Source organism: Carcharhinus amblyrhynchos, chromosome 7 (genome assembly GCF_965287045.1).
Source record: "Carcharhinus amblyrhynchos chromosome 7, sCarAmb.v2.hapA, whole genome shotgun sequence".
Lineage (NCBI taxonomy): Eukaryota > Metazoa > Chordata > Chondrichthyes > Carcharhiniformes > Carcharhinidae > Carcharhinus > Carcharhinus amblyrhynchos.
The window spans coordinates 104,223,497-104,238,012 of record NC_137330.1 but is presented as its reverse complement, the minus strand read 5'-3'; the positions used below and the strand labels follow the sequence as shown (position 1 = coordinate 104,238,012).

At 42.0% G+C, this 14,516-nt stretch overlaps 1 protein-coding gene across 1 annotated transcript in view; it reads left to right on the top strand.

The window, feature by feature from the left end:
• The window catches only part of ak9 (adenylate kinase 9), a 341,329-nt gene that overhangs the window by 279,722 nt on the left and 47,091 nt on the right, over window positions 1–14,516 (top strand). The window contains exons 31-34 of the mRNA XM_080193447.1: window positions 744–953; window positions 3,308–3,526; window positions 10,214–10,427; window positions 12,139–12,340. Coding sequence (XP_080049573.1) covers window positions 744–953; window positions 3,308–3,526; window positions 10,214–10,427; window positions 12,139–12,340 — 845 coding nt within the window. The remainder of the gene's footprint in view (window positions 1–743; window positions 954–3,307; window positions 3,527–10,213; window positions 10,428–12,138; window positions 12,341–14,516) is intronic.

Here is a 14,516-nt window from a genome sequence, read left to right as displayed (position 1 = left end):
GCTCAAGGGGGACTGCCCCTTGCCGCCTTCCCACCACATCTTACTCCGGTGTGGGGGTGCCCACAATGGCCTCCTGTCCCACCAGCAAGGCCATCATGTCAGGTCCCAATTGCTGGAGTCTATCTGTGATCGCCACTGGTGTAGACCTTCAACGGTGAGGTCTGAAACGTAAATGGGCCTGGACATTACTATCCCAGGCTCACTAAATAGATTTAAGTAGGGTAATGAATATTGTAATCAGCTTCACACTGTTCCTTGGCACGAACTCGTCATGTCATGTAAATAATGGCCTAATGAGATTGCAATAACGCCCCCCCCCCCCCGCCCAACAACCCCCTCCACCCAGACACCGGTCATGATTCCTGTTATAGGTCTCCCACTGACATTTCCCACTCCTTTACGCTACCAGCCAGCGTAATGGGGCAAAAATTTTATCAGCCCATCCGCTACAGGAATCGGAGTGGGCAAGGGAAGGACAAAATGGAAAGGTCTGTTGACCACAGGCGGGATTTTACGGTTTCAGGACGAGCGAGGCATAAAATCCCACCCATTTTATCTGTTTATGGATATTTTCTATGTTCTGGAGTATGCTTGTTGGATAATATAATCATGAAATACATAATTATTTGCACAGTAATTGAAATTGAGCATAAACTCAACATTTGTTTACTCATTCAGATTTGCAAGTTTTTATTAGTAAGGCATATTCATTGTAATGTAATGTTTATGAAATTATTTTGTAGGCCGCTAAATTGGAGCACAGCCCAGAGGAAAGTGATGTAAGTGATGAAGATGAGGAGGAGAACATTGAAGATATATTAGCAGATGAATTTAGCGCAGAGGAAGAAGAGGAAGATGAAGAGGATGAAGAAGAAAATGATGCCATTGACCGGATGAGAACTGAAATTATAGAAAAATATGAAGCAGATCAAGAGAGGATATTCGCATTTCGGGTACATTTATACTGCTGATATAGTGGGTGGGATTTTCCAGCCACGTGCACCCCAAAACCACAAATTCCCACCCAAGCTCAATGGATCTTTAATGGTCCATTATATTTTCTGTCCTACCCGCTGCAATTCCTGTGGCGAGTGGGACCAGAAATTTCTGGCCTTCGTGTTTTCATTCCTTATCCTAATGAAGCAATTTTCAGCTAAACATCTGTCTTTTAAATTCACCATTCAACAATTATAATTGAGAACTATGACGAAAATATTGCTGAAAAAAGACACATTGTTGAAGCTTTTCATCTTGCACTTCTCTGGACAACTTTTTAAAAATTCATTTATGGGATAGGGATGCTGCCAGCTGGGCCATCATTTCTTGTGCACCCTCGTTGTCTTTGATGAGCTACCTTCTTGAAACATTGCAGTCCCTGAGGTGTAGGTATGTTGAAGGGAACAGTGCTGGTGGGGGGGGGACTTACTTCCAGGGTGAGTTCTAATAACCATATGAAGTGAATCTTCAAATTGTTCCAAAAGAATTACTTCTCCAAGGTCTTTGTATGTTCCCTTTACCTTCAATGCTCATATCCAAAGGTAACAATTGCTCTGCTTTACCCTCTCAAACTCAATATAGGACTGTCCAGGCTTTTTTTCTTACATTTCAAAATTTCCGCCTGTATGCTTCAGAAACCAACTCGTGTAGCTTTCTTCACTGCATTACACTCTCCTACAGTTACTTCTTCTGGCAAAGATGCATATGCCTCATTAGTCCTTACTACTAATCTACTTTAAAAGTAAAGTCCAATTCCTTTTGGCCATTTCATTTATTTAGCTACCTTTCAAAAGAAATGAAGAATGCTTCCACATTCTTTTCCTTTAGAAGAGTTTCTATAAATTTAAATATTTCCCCAATGCGTTCTTGACTAGAAATATGTCCTCCCTTACCTTCCTTCCTCTGGTGTCCCTTTCTCAACTGCAAACATCTTAAGCTAGAATTCTTAGTCTCTCTCCTTTTCAATTCCTTCCTTTGCTAACTTTTCCATTTCCAATTCAAAGTTTTTATTTACATTTCTCTTAGAAATGCTCTCTTTCCTTTTCTTCCCATGACAGGAACACAAAATGAGCAGAAAGTTCAATTACCCTAGCAGCAGGGATCAGACTATTAATTTGTTTTATGCACTACAGAGCAGCACTCTTCTGGACCAGTGGGCACTTGCCACCCTGGCAAGATCATCTTTCAGACCACTGTGTTCCAACGAATAAGCCTCCTGCTGCCATATCTTGCACATCGGTCTTTTCTTGACAACCTGGAGACATTCACCAAGGAGGCATTGCTGAAGCATGGGGCTGGAGCTTGCTATTTTCTCAAACATTTTTCTCCTAAAGTTTTGGCATGATGAATGAATGGCTGCCCAGATGCTTTTTAAATATGATAGCCAGACATGATAGTGGAGCATGCAATTTCCTGCCTGCACACCGTAAGACCATGGAAAATGCCTGGCTGCATAAATAATAAATAATGGGGGTGGCACGATAGCACAGTGGATAGCACTGCTGTGTCACAGCGCCAGGGACTTAAGTTCAGTTCCAGTCTTGGGCACTGTCTGTGTGCAGTTTGCATGTTCTCCCCGTGTCTGCATGGGTTTCCTCCAGGTGCCCCGGTTTCCTCCCATATTCTGAAAGACGTGCTGGTTAGGTGCATTGACCGGAACAGGCACTGGACTGTGGTGACTAGGAGAATTTCACATTAACTTCATTGCAGTGTTAATGCAAGCCTTCCTTGTGACTAATAAATAAACTTTACTGAAGAGGGTAGTGCACAATTTGACATGCCTGCTTCCCCCCACCCCCCCAACCACCATTCCCATCACAGATCTTAGGACTAGAGAAGAAGGCTCCAGCCATTGAGCAGGATTCTACAACCTTGCCTGTCCTGAAACCGTAAAATCCCACCCGAGGTCATTAGCCCTTCCCATGCTCCATGCTCCGCCCCTTACTTGCTGCAATTTCTGTGGCAAGCAGGCTGGCAAAATTCCAGCTGTAGTTCCAAATCAGGATGCTGTTGTTGTTTGACTTGGAGGGAAACATTCAGTGAAGTTGTTCTCATGTATCTGCTATCCTTGTCCTAGGCGATAGAAGTTGTGGGTTTAGAAGGTGTTGTCACAGACGGATGGATTAAAATGATTCAATTCACAGAACAGATACACATAAGTTTGAATTACTTTACTTTGCAGTCAAATATCAAATTGTACCAAAGTTGGAGCATTATTAGTTTATGATCAGTTTGAAATTTCACAAGTGTATTATTCAATTTTGATTACACACAGGTAAATAATCTCACTCAGTTTGCTTAATATTAACAGGAGCAACTCAAAGAAAATTTAGTGTCATGCATTGTAATAGATGGAAAACGCAAACCTCATATTGTCCAGTACAAGTTGAATAAGAAAGTGGAACCTCTTGTGAAAAATCGTGCTAGCATGTTTGAAAAATGTTTTCCAGTGAATTTAAAACTGGTACGCAAATTACTGAGGAATTCCTATAAACTGTTGAGTAGTTTTGGCCTCTGGGATGTTGTTGAGGTAAGTGGACAAATCATTGTGCTTCTATGTAATATATCTAATGAATAATTTTTAAAAAACTTAAAAGGAAGAAAGTGCACATTAATATTAACAATTAAAAGATTGAGCTACATCTTTAGACTTATCTATGGAACATTTGTACTGCAAAAAAAAATCATTTTACATTATATATTATCTTAACAGTGGTGCTAAATATCAACTTGCAGATTCACAGTTGTCTCATTAACCAGCTAGCAATTCCTTATAACTATCACAGTTACATTTTAGAAATTTTATTTATTGCAACATTTTACATATATGGGACATTACATCAATTTTCTTATCATAGTGCTTAGATTTTAGAACGTTATGATGGGAAGGAATTTGCAAGATATTGGCAGGCATTTTAACTCCGCAGAAAGGATAAGCACAGAGGTAGACAGATGTGGAAATTTGCTTCCTATTTGGCATGATTTGCAATTCCAAACATAGCAAGAATAGACCATTCAGCCCTTTGAGCCTGTTCTGTCATTTAGTATGATCATGGCTGATCATCCAACTCAATAGCCTGATCCTACCTTCCCCCTTTTACCTTTTGAACCCTTTCACCCTAGAGCTATATCTAACTCCTTGAAAACAAAAAATGTTTTAGCCTTAACTGCTTCCTGCGGTAGCAAATTCCACAGGCATATCACTTACTACTCTCTGGGTGAATTCATAAAAAGGTTGATGATTTGAAGGTACAAATTGATGTAAATAGGTATGATTTAATTGCTATTACAGAGATATGGCTACAGGGTGACAAAGATTAAGAACTGAATATACAAGGATATTTGGCACTTAGGAGGGATAGGCAACAAGGAAAAGAAGATGCAGTAAGGTCTAAGATCCATACACTAGTACTAGATCAAAATACATTAGTATTAGATTGAAGGATCTAGATGTTGAATGACTTTGGTTGGAGCTAAGAAACAGCAAACAGCAGCAAACATTGCTGGGAGTTGTTTATAGGTCAATAAACAGTAGTGGTAGTTTTAGACATGGTATAAATCAGGAAATTAAAGATGCATGTAACATAGGTAATATAGTAATAAAGTTGACATCTTGACTGGATTATACTGATAAGTGTTAATGCTGTGAAGGCTGAATTCCTGAATATAGGTTTCTGAAGTAGTATTTTGAAGAAGGCTATTTTAGATTCAGTATTATGTAATGAAAAGGGGCTAATTAATAAGCTTGATGCAAAGGAGCTATTAGATAAGTGACCTTAATATGATAGAATTTCACATTAAGTTTGTATGTGATATGATTCACTCTGAAACTAGGGTCTTAAATCTGACCAAGGAAAATCTAAAAGGTATGAGTGGAAAAATATGTTATAAGATTTGATGGTGGACAGGCCTATGGCTAACATTTAAAGACTTACAGCATGGTCTACTACAGGTATACATTCCTCTAACATATAACACACCAACAGGAAAGGTAAATCAACCATGGCTAACAAAATAGGTTAAAGATTGTATTAGTTCAGAGAAGGTGGTTTGTAAGGATGTCAGAAAAGTGGCAAACAAAGATCAAAGAAAATTACAGAACAGGAACAAGCCCTTTGGCCCTCCAAACCTGCACCAACCATACTGCCTGACTTAACTAAAACCCCCTACCCTTCTGGGGACCATATCCCTCTATTCCCATCCCATTTATGTACTTGTTAAGACACCCCTTAAAAGTCACTACCATATCCGCTTCCACTACATTCCCCAGCAATTAATTCCAGGCATCCAGTACTCTCTGTGTAAAAAATCTGCCTTATACATCTCCTTTAAACCTTGCCCCTTGCACCTTAAACCAATGCCCCATAGTAATTGACTTTTCCACCTTGAGAAAAAGCTTCTGACTACCCACTCTGTCCATGCCTCTCATAATCTTGTAGACTTCTACCAGGTCTCCCCTCAATCTCTGTCGCTCCAGTGAGAACAAACCAAATTTCTCCAACCTCTCCTCATAGCTGATGCCCTCCATATCAGGCAACACCCTGGTAAATCTTTTCTGTACCCTCTCCAAAGCCTCCACATCCTTCTGGTAGTGTGGTGACCAGAACTGAACACTATATTCCAAGTGCGGCCTAACTAATGTTCCATAAAGCTGAAACATGACTTGCCAGTTGTTAAAATCAGTACCCCAGCCAATGAAGGCTAGCATGCCATATGCCTTCTTGACTACCTTCTCCACCTGCTTTGCCACTTTCAGTGACCTGTGTACCTGTACATCCAGACCTCTTTGCCTATCAAAGGTAAACCTGAGGATTGGGACCAATTTAGAGTGCAGCAAAAGATTATTAAGAAACTGATAAAGAAAGGGAAATGAGAATATTCAAACAGGAAAGCAGACAGAAAAAAGAAAAGTACATGCCAGTTAGCTTAACATCTATTCGGGATAAGATGTTTTGAAGCTATTATTAAAGTAAGGCACTTGGGAAAATAAGGCAATCAAGCAAAAAATAGTTTTGTGAAAGGGAAAATCACGTTGAACCAATTTATTGGAACTCTTTAAAGGCATAACATATCCTATGGATAAAGGGAACTGTTTGCCAAGGGCATCACAGGCCATAGGGTGCTGAACACTGCTGACTCCTCCACCTCTGATGTGCATCCTGGGGGTGCACCTAGACATCGTAGGTCATGTATAGTTAAGAAATTGTCAGGTCACCAAGAGGGCATGGGTGAAGGCATGCATTAGTTAGGGTTTTGATAATTGTCAATTTACAGATTCACTAATAAATGTCATTGCACCCCACAGCTGTGACTAATATGCCTTTGATACGTCTCCCACAGGGATGAACACACCCTGATCATATGTATAAAGGCTCAGAGCATTGTTCAGTGCGAGAGAGGCCCTTTGGCCCACCAATTCTGTGACCGCCCCCCCCCCCCAAGCTCCCAGCACCTGTGCTAGGCCCCTGACCACCATACTTCAAGCGTTCGTCCAGAAATGCCGCTGGGTCACTTGGTCACTGGCACCCATTGCTGACATGGGACTCATCAGCATGAGGTCCTCTACTCCAGTCCCTGCCAGCTCCCCAAGCAGTCCCAACAGTGGGGGACATATAGTCCTTAGATGGCATCACAGCATCCACTGAAGCCTATAACTGGACCCCCAACACCACCACCTCACCCTGGGGCATTGAGCCACAAGGTGATGCCCCCCACCCTCATTCAGATGTGGGCTTTGGTATCAGTGTGCAGTCAGAAAACAGGTAGGCTTGTGTTGCATCAGGGCAGCATCACAGTTTGCCACACAGTGAGTCACCACCACCCTCTGCTTGAACCAGTAACTCGCTAACATGACCAACCCAAACGCATCACCCTGGTGCAATGTCAATTTGACCCGTGGCAGGGGGTGTGGACAAGGGGTTGTGGGAGGATGCCTATTGGGGTTTGGAGCTGTGGGACACCACAGGAGAACATTGCAACGATGAGGGCTTGCCCTGCATCCTGCCTGCTGGACCCTTGCAACTGATTCTTACTCATCCTCTGGCTCCTCCTTAGCCTCCACATCCTCCTAATCCTCCTCAAGGGCGTCTGCCTGATCCCCCTTCTTCTCCTCCATGATGTCTCCCTGCTGCTGTGCCAGGTTGTAGAGCGCACAGCAGACCACCATGATGTGGGAGCCCTCTGGGGGCTGTACTGCAGGGCTGTGCCAGAGTGGTCCAGGCGGTAGCACTGCATCTTCTGGAGCCTGATGCACCGCTTGATGATGGACGGGGTGGCAGTGTGGGCCTCATTGTAGTAGGTTGTCATTTCGGTCTCGGGCCTCCGCACTGGCATCATCAGCTATGACCGCAGCATGTAACCCTTGTCCCCCAGGAACAATCCCAGCAGCCTTGGGTGGTCCTCAAAGACCCGGGGGATGTCCAAGCCAAGTAGGATGTAGTTGTTGTGAATGCTGTCTGGATGGCTTGCACACACATGCATGATGTTCAGAAGGTGGTCACACATAATCTGAACGTTAAATGAGTGGAACCCATTCCGATTGAAAGGTATCCCTTAACCATATGGAGCCCACAGGGTGATGGGCATCCTGTAAATAGCCCACTACACATGGGGCATCGCAGTGAAGGCAGTGAAGTCTACAATCCAAGAGGCAGGGTAGCACAGTGACCATAGCGCTAGAGACCTGGGTTTGATTCCCAGCTTGGGTCAGTGTCTGTGGGGAGTCTACACATTCTCCCCATGTCTGCATGGGTTTCCTCCAGGTGATCCAGTTTCCTCCCACATTCTGAAAGACATGCTGGTTAGGTGCATTGGCCATGCTAAATTCTCCCTTAGTGTACCAGAACAGACACCGAGTGTGGCGACCAGGGGATTTTCACAATACTTTCATTGACACTAATAAATAAACTTTGAATTATCTTGTTGGGCTCCGCCCATGTCAAAGTGGATGAAGTTGGCTGCCCGGTTGTACAGATTATATGCCATCTCACAGATGCAATTGTGTGCAAATGACTAGGAGATGCTGTAGATGTCTCCACTGGAGGCCTGGAAGGACCTGGTGGCATAGAAGTGGTGGGCACTGTGACCTTCATCGCCAAAGGGAGCAGTTATCCTCCTGCCCCATGAGGTGCCAGGTCCACAAACACCTAGCACAGTTGTTGCACTGTCCCTCAGCTGAGCTGGAGTCTGCGGTAGCACACGGCATCCTGCAGCCCTTGAAAGGACATGTGCGTCCTATAGACCCTGGGTCCCCAACTCTGGCATCGTCTGCCCACTACCCTCTTTCCCCCTCCACCCCCACCCTCAAACTCTAAGACTGATATGCAGCTATGTCCTAGCCCCCACCGGCAGCCCCTGTCCTCCTGCTGTGGCCTCTAGCCCATACTGTCCTTTGCCATGGGTACCATCTCCCTCCTCTGTCCCATCAGCCATAACTTTAACTACCAGCTCAACTGGCTCTGAAGTGAAATCCATATTTGCTTGGGGGAGTGTGGTGAAGGGGAGGAAGTTCCATAAGTTTATCCACTTTTGGGGTCATCGCTTTCTCCAGTAATCTGTGCCCCAAGTATCTGAACACTGGCAATCCAGCACTATTCCTGGTGCTATGTGCCACCTCACTGGGCTGCCGACTGTTGCCACACCCTTGCCACGGCAGGCGCAGAGAGCTTAAGGGTCCTGTTGGTGGGAACCATACATGATTGTCATCGGGATGAATCTTGGCCTCTGAGGTGGTACAGGTAAGATAGCCCTGACGATAGCGTTAATAACATTCCAATGATGTCATCACAAGGGCGCAAAGCTGAGTTCACTAGTAAAATAGCCGGTATGATCGGGGGAGCTGAGGAACTGGACGTGAACCTGATTTTAGCCTCCTGCATGATCATACCACCTTGCTGAAAGTCAGACAGGATGAGGTCGTAAGATCATGATCAGAGTCTTTGAATATCTTTTGTGCAGAGATAGATAGACTCTTGATAAACAAGGGAGTGAAAGATTGTGAGGGATGGGTAGGAATGTGGATTTGAGGTTATAATCCGATCAACAATGACCTTATCACATGGCAGAGCAGGCTCGAGAAGCCAAGTGGCCTATTCATGCATCTAATATGCACGTTCATAGAACATTATAGCGCAGTACAGGCTCTTCAGCCCTCGATGTTGCGCCGACCTGTGAAACCAATCTAAAGCCCATCTAACCTACACTATTCCGATATCATCCATATGTTTATCCAATGACCATTTAAATGTCCTTATTGTTGGTGAGTCCACTACTGTTGCAGGCAGGGCATTCCACGCCCTTACTACTCTGACATCTGTCCTATATTTAGCACCCCTCAATTTAAAGCTATGTCCCCTCAAGCTAGCCATCTCCATCCAAGGAAAGAGGCTCTCACTGTCCACCTTTTCTAATCCTCAGATCATCTTATATGCCTCTATTAAGTCACCTCTTAACCTTCCCTCTAACGAAAACAGCCTCAAGTCCCTCAGCCTTTCCTCATAAGACCTTCCCACCATACCAGGCAACATCCTGGTAAATCTCCTCTGCATCCTTTTAATGATGTTCAGATGTTTGAATTAATACAAGTTAGAGAGAAACTTAAAGGCAATTTGTAAAAGCTTCTTTATATCTATGAAAATGTAATGATCATCTTTGATAACATTGGCCCATTACAGACAGAAGAATTTATAGTGGAAGCGAAAGTTGCAGAAGAACCAAACAATTATTTTGTGTCAATCTTCACAGAAATCTCCCAGTAATACAAGGCAATCAAGAGAATTGTGAAACTGAGACTTTGAAATAAATTATTAGTAAGAGGTGGTACTAGAAAAATTAACTGGATTGAAGGTTGATAAGTTCCCTTGACCAGATAAGCTACATCCCAGATTGGAAAAGAGATAGAGGATACATCAGTGTTTATCTTTCAAAATTCTATAGATTCTGGAACAGTTCCTGCAGACTGGAAGTAGCAAATGTAATCCCATTATTTAAAAAATGGGGAGAGGGAGAATGAAGAACCACAGACCTATTAGTTTGATGTCAGTCGTAGAGAAAATGTTAGAATCTATTATGAAGGATGAGAACAAAATTTGTCTAATTTACAGAATCCAAAGGTTCAAGGCTACCTGTTGCAGACATTTTTCATATGAAAACAATTTTTGCTGCAAATATTGTGTCGGTAGAACTAGTCCAGTTTTAAAATGTTTTTGCTTTTTTTCAGTTAAGCAACGGAAATGCAATTCAACCCATCCTTGATATGCAGCAAAATGTCTTCCCCGTCATATACCACAAGTTTGTTTATTACTTTGTTAGCAAGGAAAACAGAGACAAATTCATTGAAAATCCTTTAAAGTATATTTGCCAGCTTAAACCCAGACCTGTTGTGCCCATCAAGATTGCCATTGTAGGACCACCAAAGTCTGGAAAGAGTACTGGTAGGTAAAGTCAAAGCATGTTCAGTAAGCAATCTTCTTTAGATAGCCACATTTTGGAGTCCACAAACTAGATGATCTCAAAGAGAATCTTCTAATGGCTCACCAAACACACAATGTTGTGCCAGCCTCCTTAAAGTTGCCACAAACTGAGCAATGTTTTGCCTTCTAATGGATTCTATCGGTGGAACCTGAACCATTCCATGATGATCATTGGCTTTGGACAGTAATGCTCTTCAAGGATCTTTGTTAAGTCATTGTAAGTTTTGGTTCCTTGTTTTTCTGAGTGAACTAAGTCTGGATCAAATTGTAGGTTGTACTTTCTATTATACTGAGAAAAGCTGGTATGGGCAACTTGCTTACAAGTTTATTTGCTCATACAAAGTACTGAAAATGCTGGGAAAAGGATTTCAAGATTCACTTTCTTCATTGATAGGACCCATGGATCCTATTTGACCCGCCATTTCTCTTGCTGGCACTAGCAAATTAATACTGCTCAGTATATACATATTTTTATTGTTTTCCCAGTACATCCCTATTATTTTACCATTGAGACCGTTGACTTGGTATATGATTTTTTTAAATGACTCCAACTATACCACAGAATATCCCTTCTTTTCAAATATGCCATATACTACCTGGACTCTTCTCTGATTAGGAAAAAAAGCCTTCTATAAAACTCTTTTTGAAAAACCACACAGTGAGCTTCCACCATTTTTTTTCTTACTTAGCCTTTCTTCACTCACACCTTAATCTTTAATTCTATGTCACTTCTCCCCAGTATCCTTCTAATCTTCAAAGTGTGAGGACCCACAATTTTTTTTCTTCTACTTAGAATCTTTTCTTGATGTTCTCGATTAAACAAATCCTGACTTGTTGCCAATTTTATTTTTGTAATGACCTTTGTTAAAGGGTGTAGGTTTTGAACAGAAAGAAAACAGATATAGTTTGCATATGTTGATTCAAATCAACAACATATTTATTCTCGGACCTCTTGTTTGTACAGAGTGCAAATTGAAACTAAAAGCAGGAGCCTCTGGAACACCCTAGTGATATCACCAACAAATCCTGCTCTTAAAGCAATCATGCAACTACTTAAATATATATTACAGTACCCCTCCCAGTCAACCACTTACCTTTGGACATTACCTCCTCCATTTTCCTTTTTATTATCCTCTTTATGACAGCTACTGCCAAAAAAAGGGGAAGTGGCATATTTCTCTGCACCCCAGCTTACTGCATGCTCATGCTCCCAAGGACGTGCTGCACTGCTCCTGTTTTACCGAGCCTGAGTAAGAAATGTTGGGTAAGCCAAAAGGTTTGGAATCTGTGTGGGCAAGTCTGCGCGAGTGGCAATTTAATGGAGACTGCCACTCTGGTTTTTGAGGCAATTATTTTTAACTATTTAAATAAACTGTACTTCAGGAAAAATCGGCAATGAGCATGCTTCCTTGCTAAATATATTTAAGACGTGGGTAGATAGGTTTTTGGTAGGTAAGGGGATTAAGGGTTATGGGGAGAAAGCGGGAAAGTGGAACTGAGCCACTTCAGATCAGCCATGATCTTATTGAATGGCGGGGCAGGCTTGAAGGGCTAGATGGCCTACTCCTGCTCCTATTTCTTATGTTCTTATGCTTTGCAATGTTTGGCTATTTCAAACTAGTGGTCAACTTGGCATGATTTTTCTTGAATACAGTTGTTGTCTGTCTTACAGTGGCCAGGAGATTTGCCAGTGAGTTTGGACTTCAACGCATTTCAGCAGGAGAAGCTGTGCGCACAATTCTGACCACTCAGAAGAAGACGGAGCTGGCTATTCACATTAATAAACATCTGAAAAAGGGTTTGATAGTGCCAGATGAGTTTGTCGTAAAATGCCTAGAAGTGGTTTTGATGGATGTTGTATGCAACACAAGAGGGTATGGTTCAGTTATTTTTTAAGTTCTATTTATCTACCTGAAAAACATTACTTCTGGTTGCCACATTTTTGTGCCAACGTTTGCATTGAAAATATAAAGCCCCGGGTTACTGTGTAATTACCTGTAGCATTAGGCAGGCTGTCTTAACTTTTCTTCAAAGGTCGAGAAATTGGATCGTGTTTTTCATCATATTAAAATTCCAAAGTGGCAGGTAGGAAATGTGACAAATTGCAGTTGAGGAAAAATGAGAGGTATCCTTTACCCCTGTCTGAGTAGAAATAGATAGAGAAGAGATATAGTGCCTTTAACAAACACCAGACCTCCCAAAGTTCTTACAGCCAATTAAGTACTTTTGAAACCATAGAATCTAGAAGCAGGATTAGGTCATTCGGTCCTTCGAGCCTGCTCCTCCATTTTTTTGATCATGTCTGATCATTAAATTCAATATCCTGATACCCGTCCCCCCATTTTACCCCCATAATCCCTTGATTCCTTTAGCCCCTAGAGCCATATCTAATTTCTTCTAGAAATCAGACAACGTTTTGGCCTCACTTACATTCTGTGGTAGTGAATTCCACACTCTGGGTGAAGAAATTTCTCCTCACGTCTGTTCTAAAAGGTTTACCCCTTATCCTTAAAATATGACCCCTAGTTTGGACCCCTTCACCATTGGGAACATTCTTTCTGAATCTATCCTGTCTAATCCTGTTAGAATTTTATGAGATCCCCTATCCCTTTTCTGAACTCCAGTGAATGTAATCCTAAACGTTTTAATCTCTCCTCATATGACAGACCTGCCATCCAGGAATTGGCCTGGTAAACCTTCATTTTATTCCCTCTATAACAAGGACATCCTTCCTCAGATAAGGACACCAAAACTGCACTCTATACTCCCAATATGGCCTCACCAATGCCCTATACAATTGCAGCAAAACATCTCTATCCCTATACTCAAATCCTCTTGCTATGGAGGCCAACATACTATTCGCCTTCTTTACTGCCTGTTGGATGTGCATGCTTACTTTCAGCAACTGATGCACAAGGACTCCAAGGTCTCGTTGAGTAGCCACCTCCCTCAATTTACATCTATTGAAGTAATAATCCTATTATTGCTACCAAACTGGACATCCTTACATTTATTCAGATTATACAGCATCTGCCATGTAGATACCCATACACTCAGTCTGTCAAAATCAGTTGAAGCATCTCTGCATCCTCCTCACAGTTCACCCTCCCAACCAACTTTGTATCATCTGCAAATTTATACATTTATACATTCAGTTTCCTCTTCCAAATCATTAATATAAAATGTGAACAGTTGGGGTCCTAGCACAGATTGATCCCTGTGGAATCCCACTAGTCACTGACTGCCAATCAGAAAAAGACCCATTTATGCCAACTCTTTGGTTCCTATCTGCTTACCAGCTTTCTATCAATCTCAACACGTTACCTGCAATCTCATGTGCTTTAACTTTACATTAACTTTACAGTCTATTATATCAGACCCTGTTAAAAGCCTTTTGAAAGTCTAAATAAACCACATCCACGGGTTCTCCTCAGTCAACTCTACGAGTTACATCCTCAAAAAATTCCAACAGACTTGCCAAGCATGATTTTCCTTTTGAAAATCCATGCTCATTCCAAGTGCCAAGTTATGAAATCCTTGATAATAAAGTCCAGCAACTTCCCCAGTACCAATGTTAGGCTCACTGATCTGTAGTTCCCTGTTTTCTCTCTACCTGCCTTTTTGAATAGCGGGATTACATTAGCTACTCTTCAATCTGTAGGAACTATTCCAGAGTCCAAAGAATTTTGGAAAATAATCACCAATGGATCTATTACCTCCAGAGCCACTTCCTTAAGTACTCTGGGATGAAGATTATCTGGACCCGGGAATTTATCCATCTTAAATCCTATCAATTTCTCCAATACCATTTCTCTACTAATGCTGATTTCCTTCAGCTCCTCACTAAAACATGTTTCTCCCAGCACTTCTCGTACATTATGCATGTCTTCCTTTGCAAAGACTGAAGGAAAGTACAAATTTAATTCCTTGGCCATTTCTTTATTCCGCATTATAAATTCTCCCATTTCTGACTCTAAGGGACCTACATTTGACAAGTTTTTGTCAATCTTTTTCTCTTTATATATCTATAGAAACTTTTACAGTCAGTTT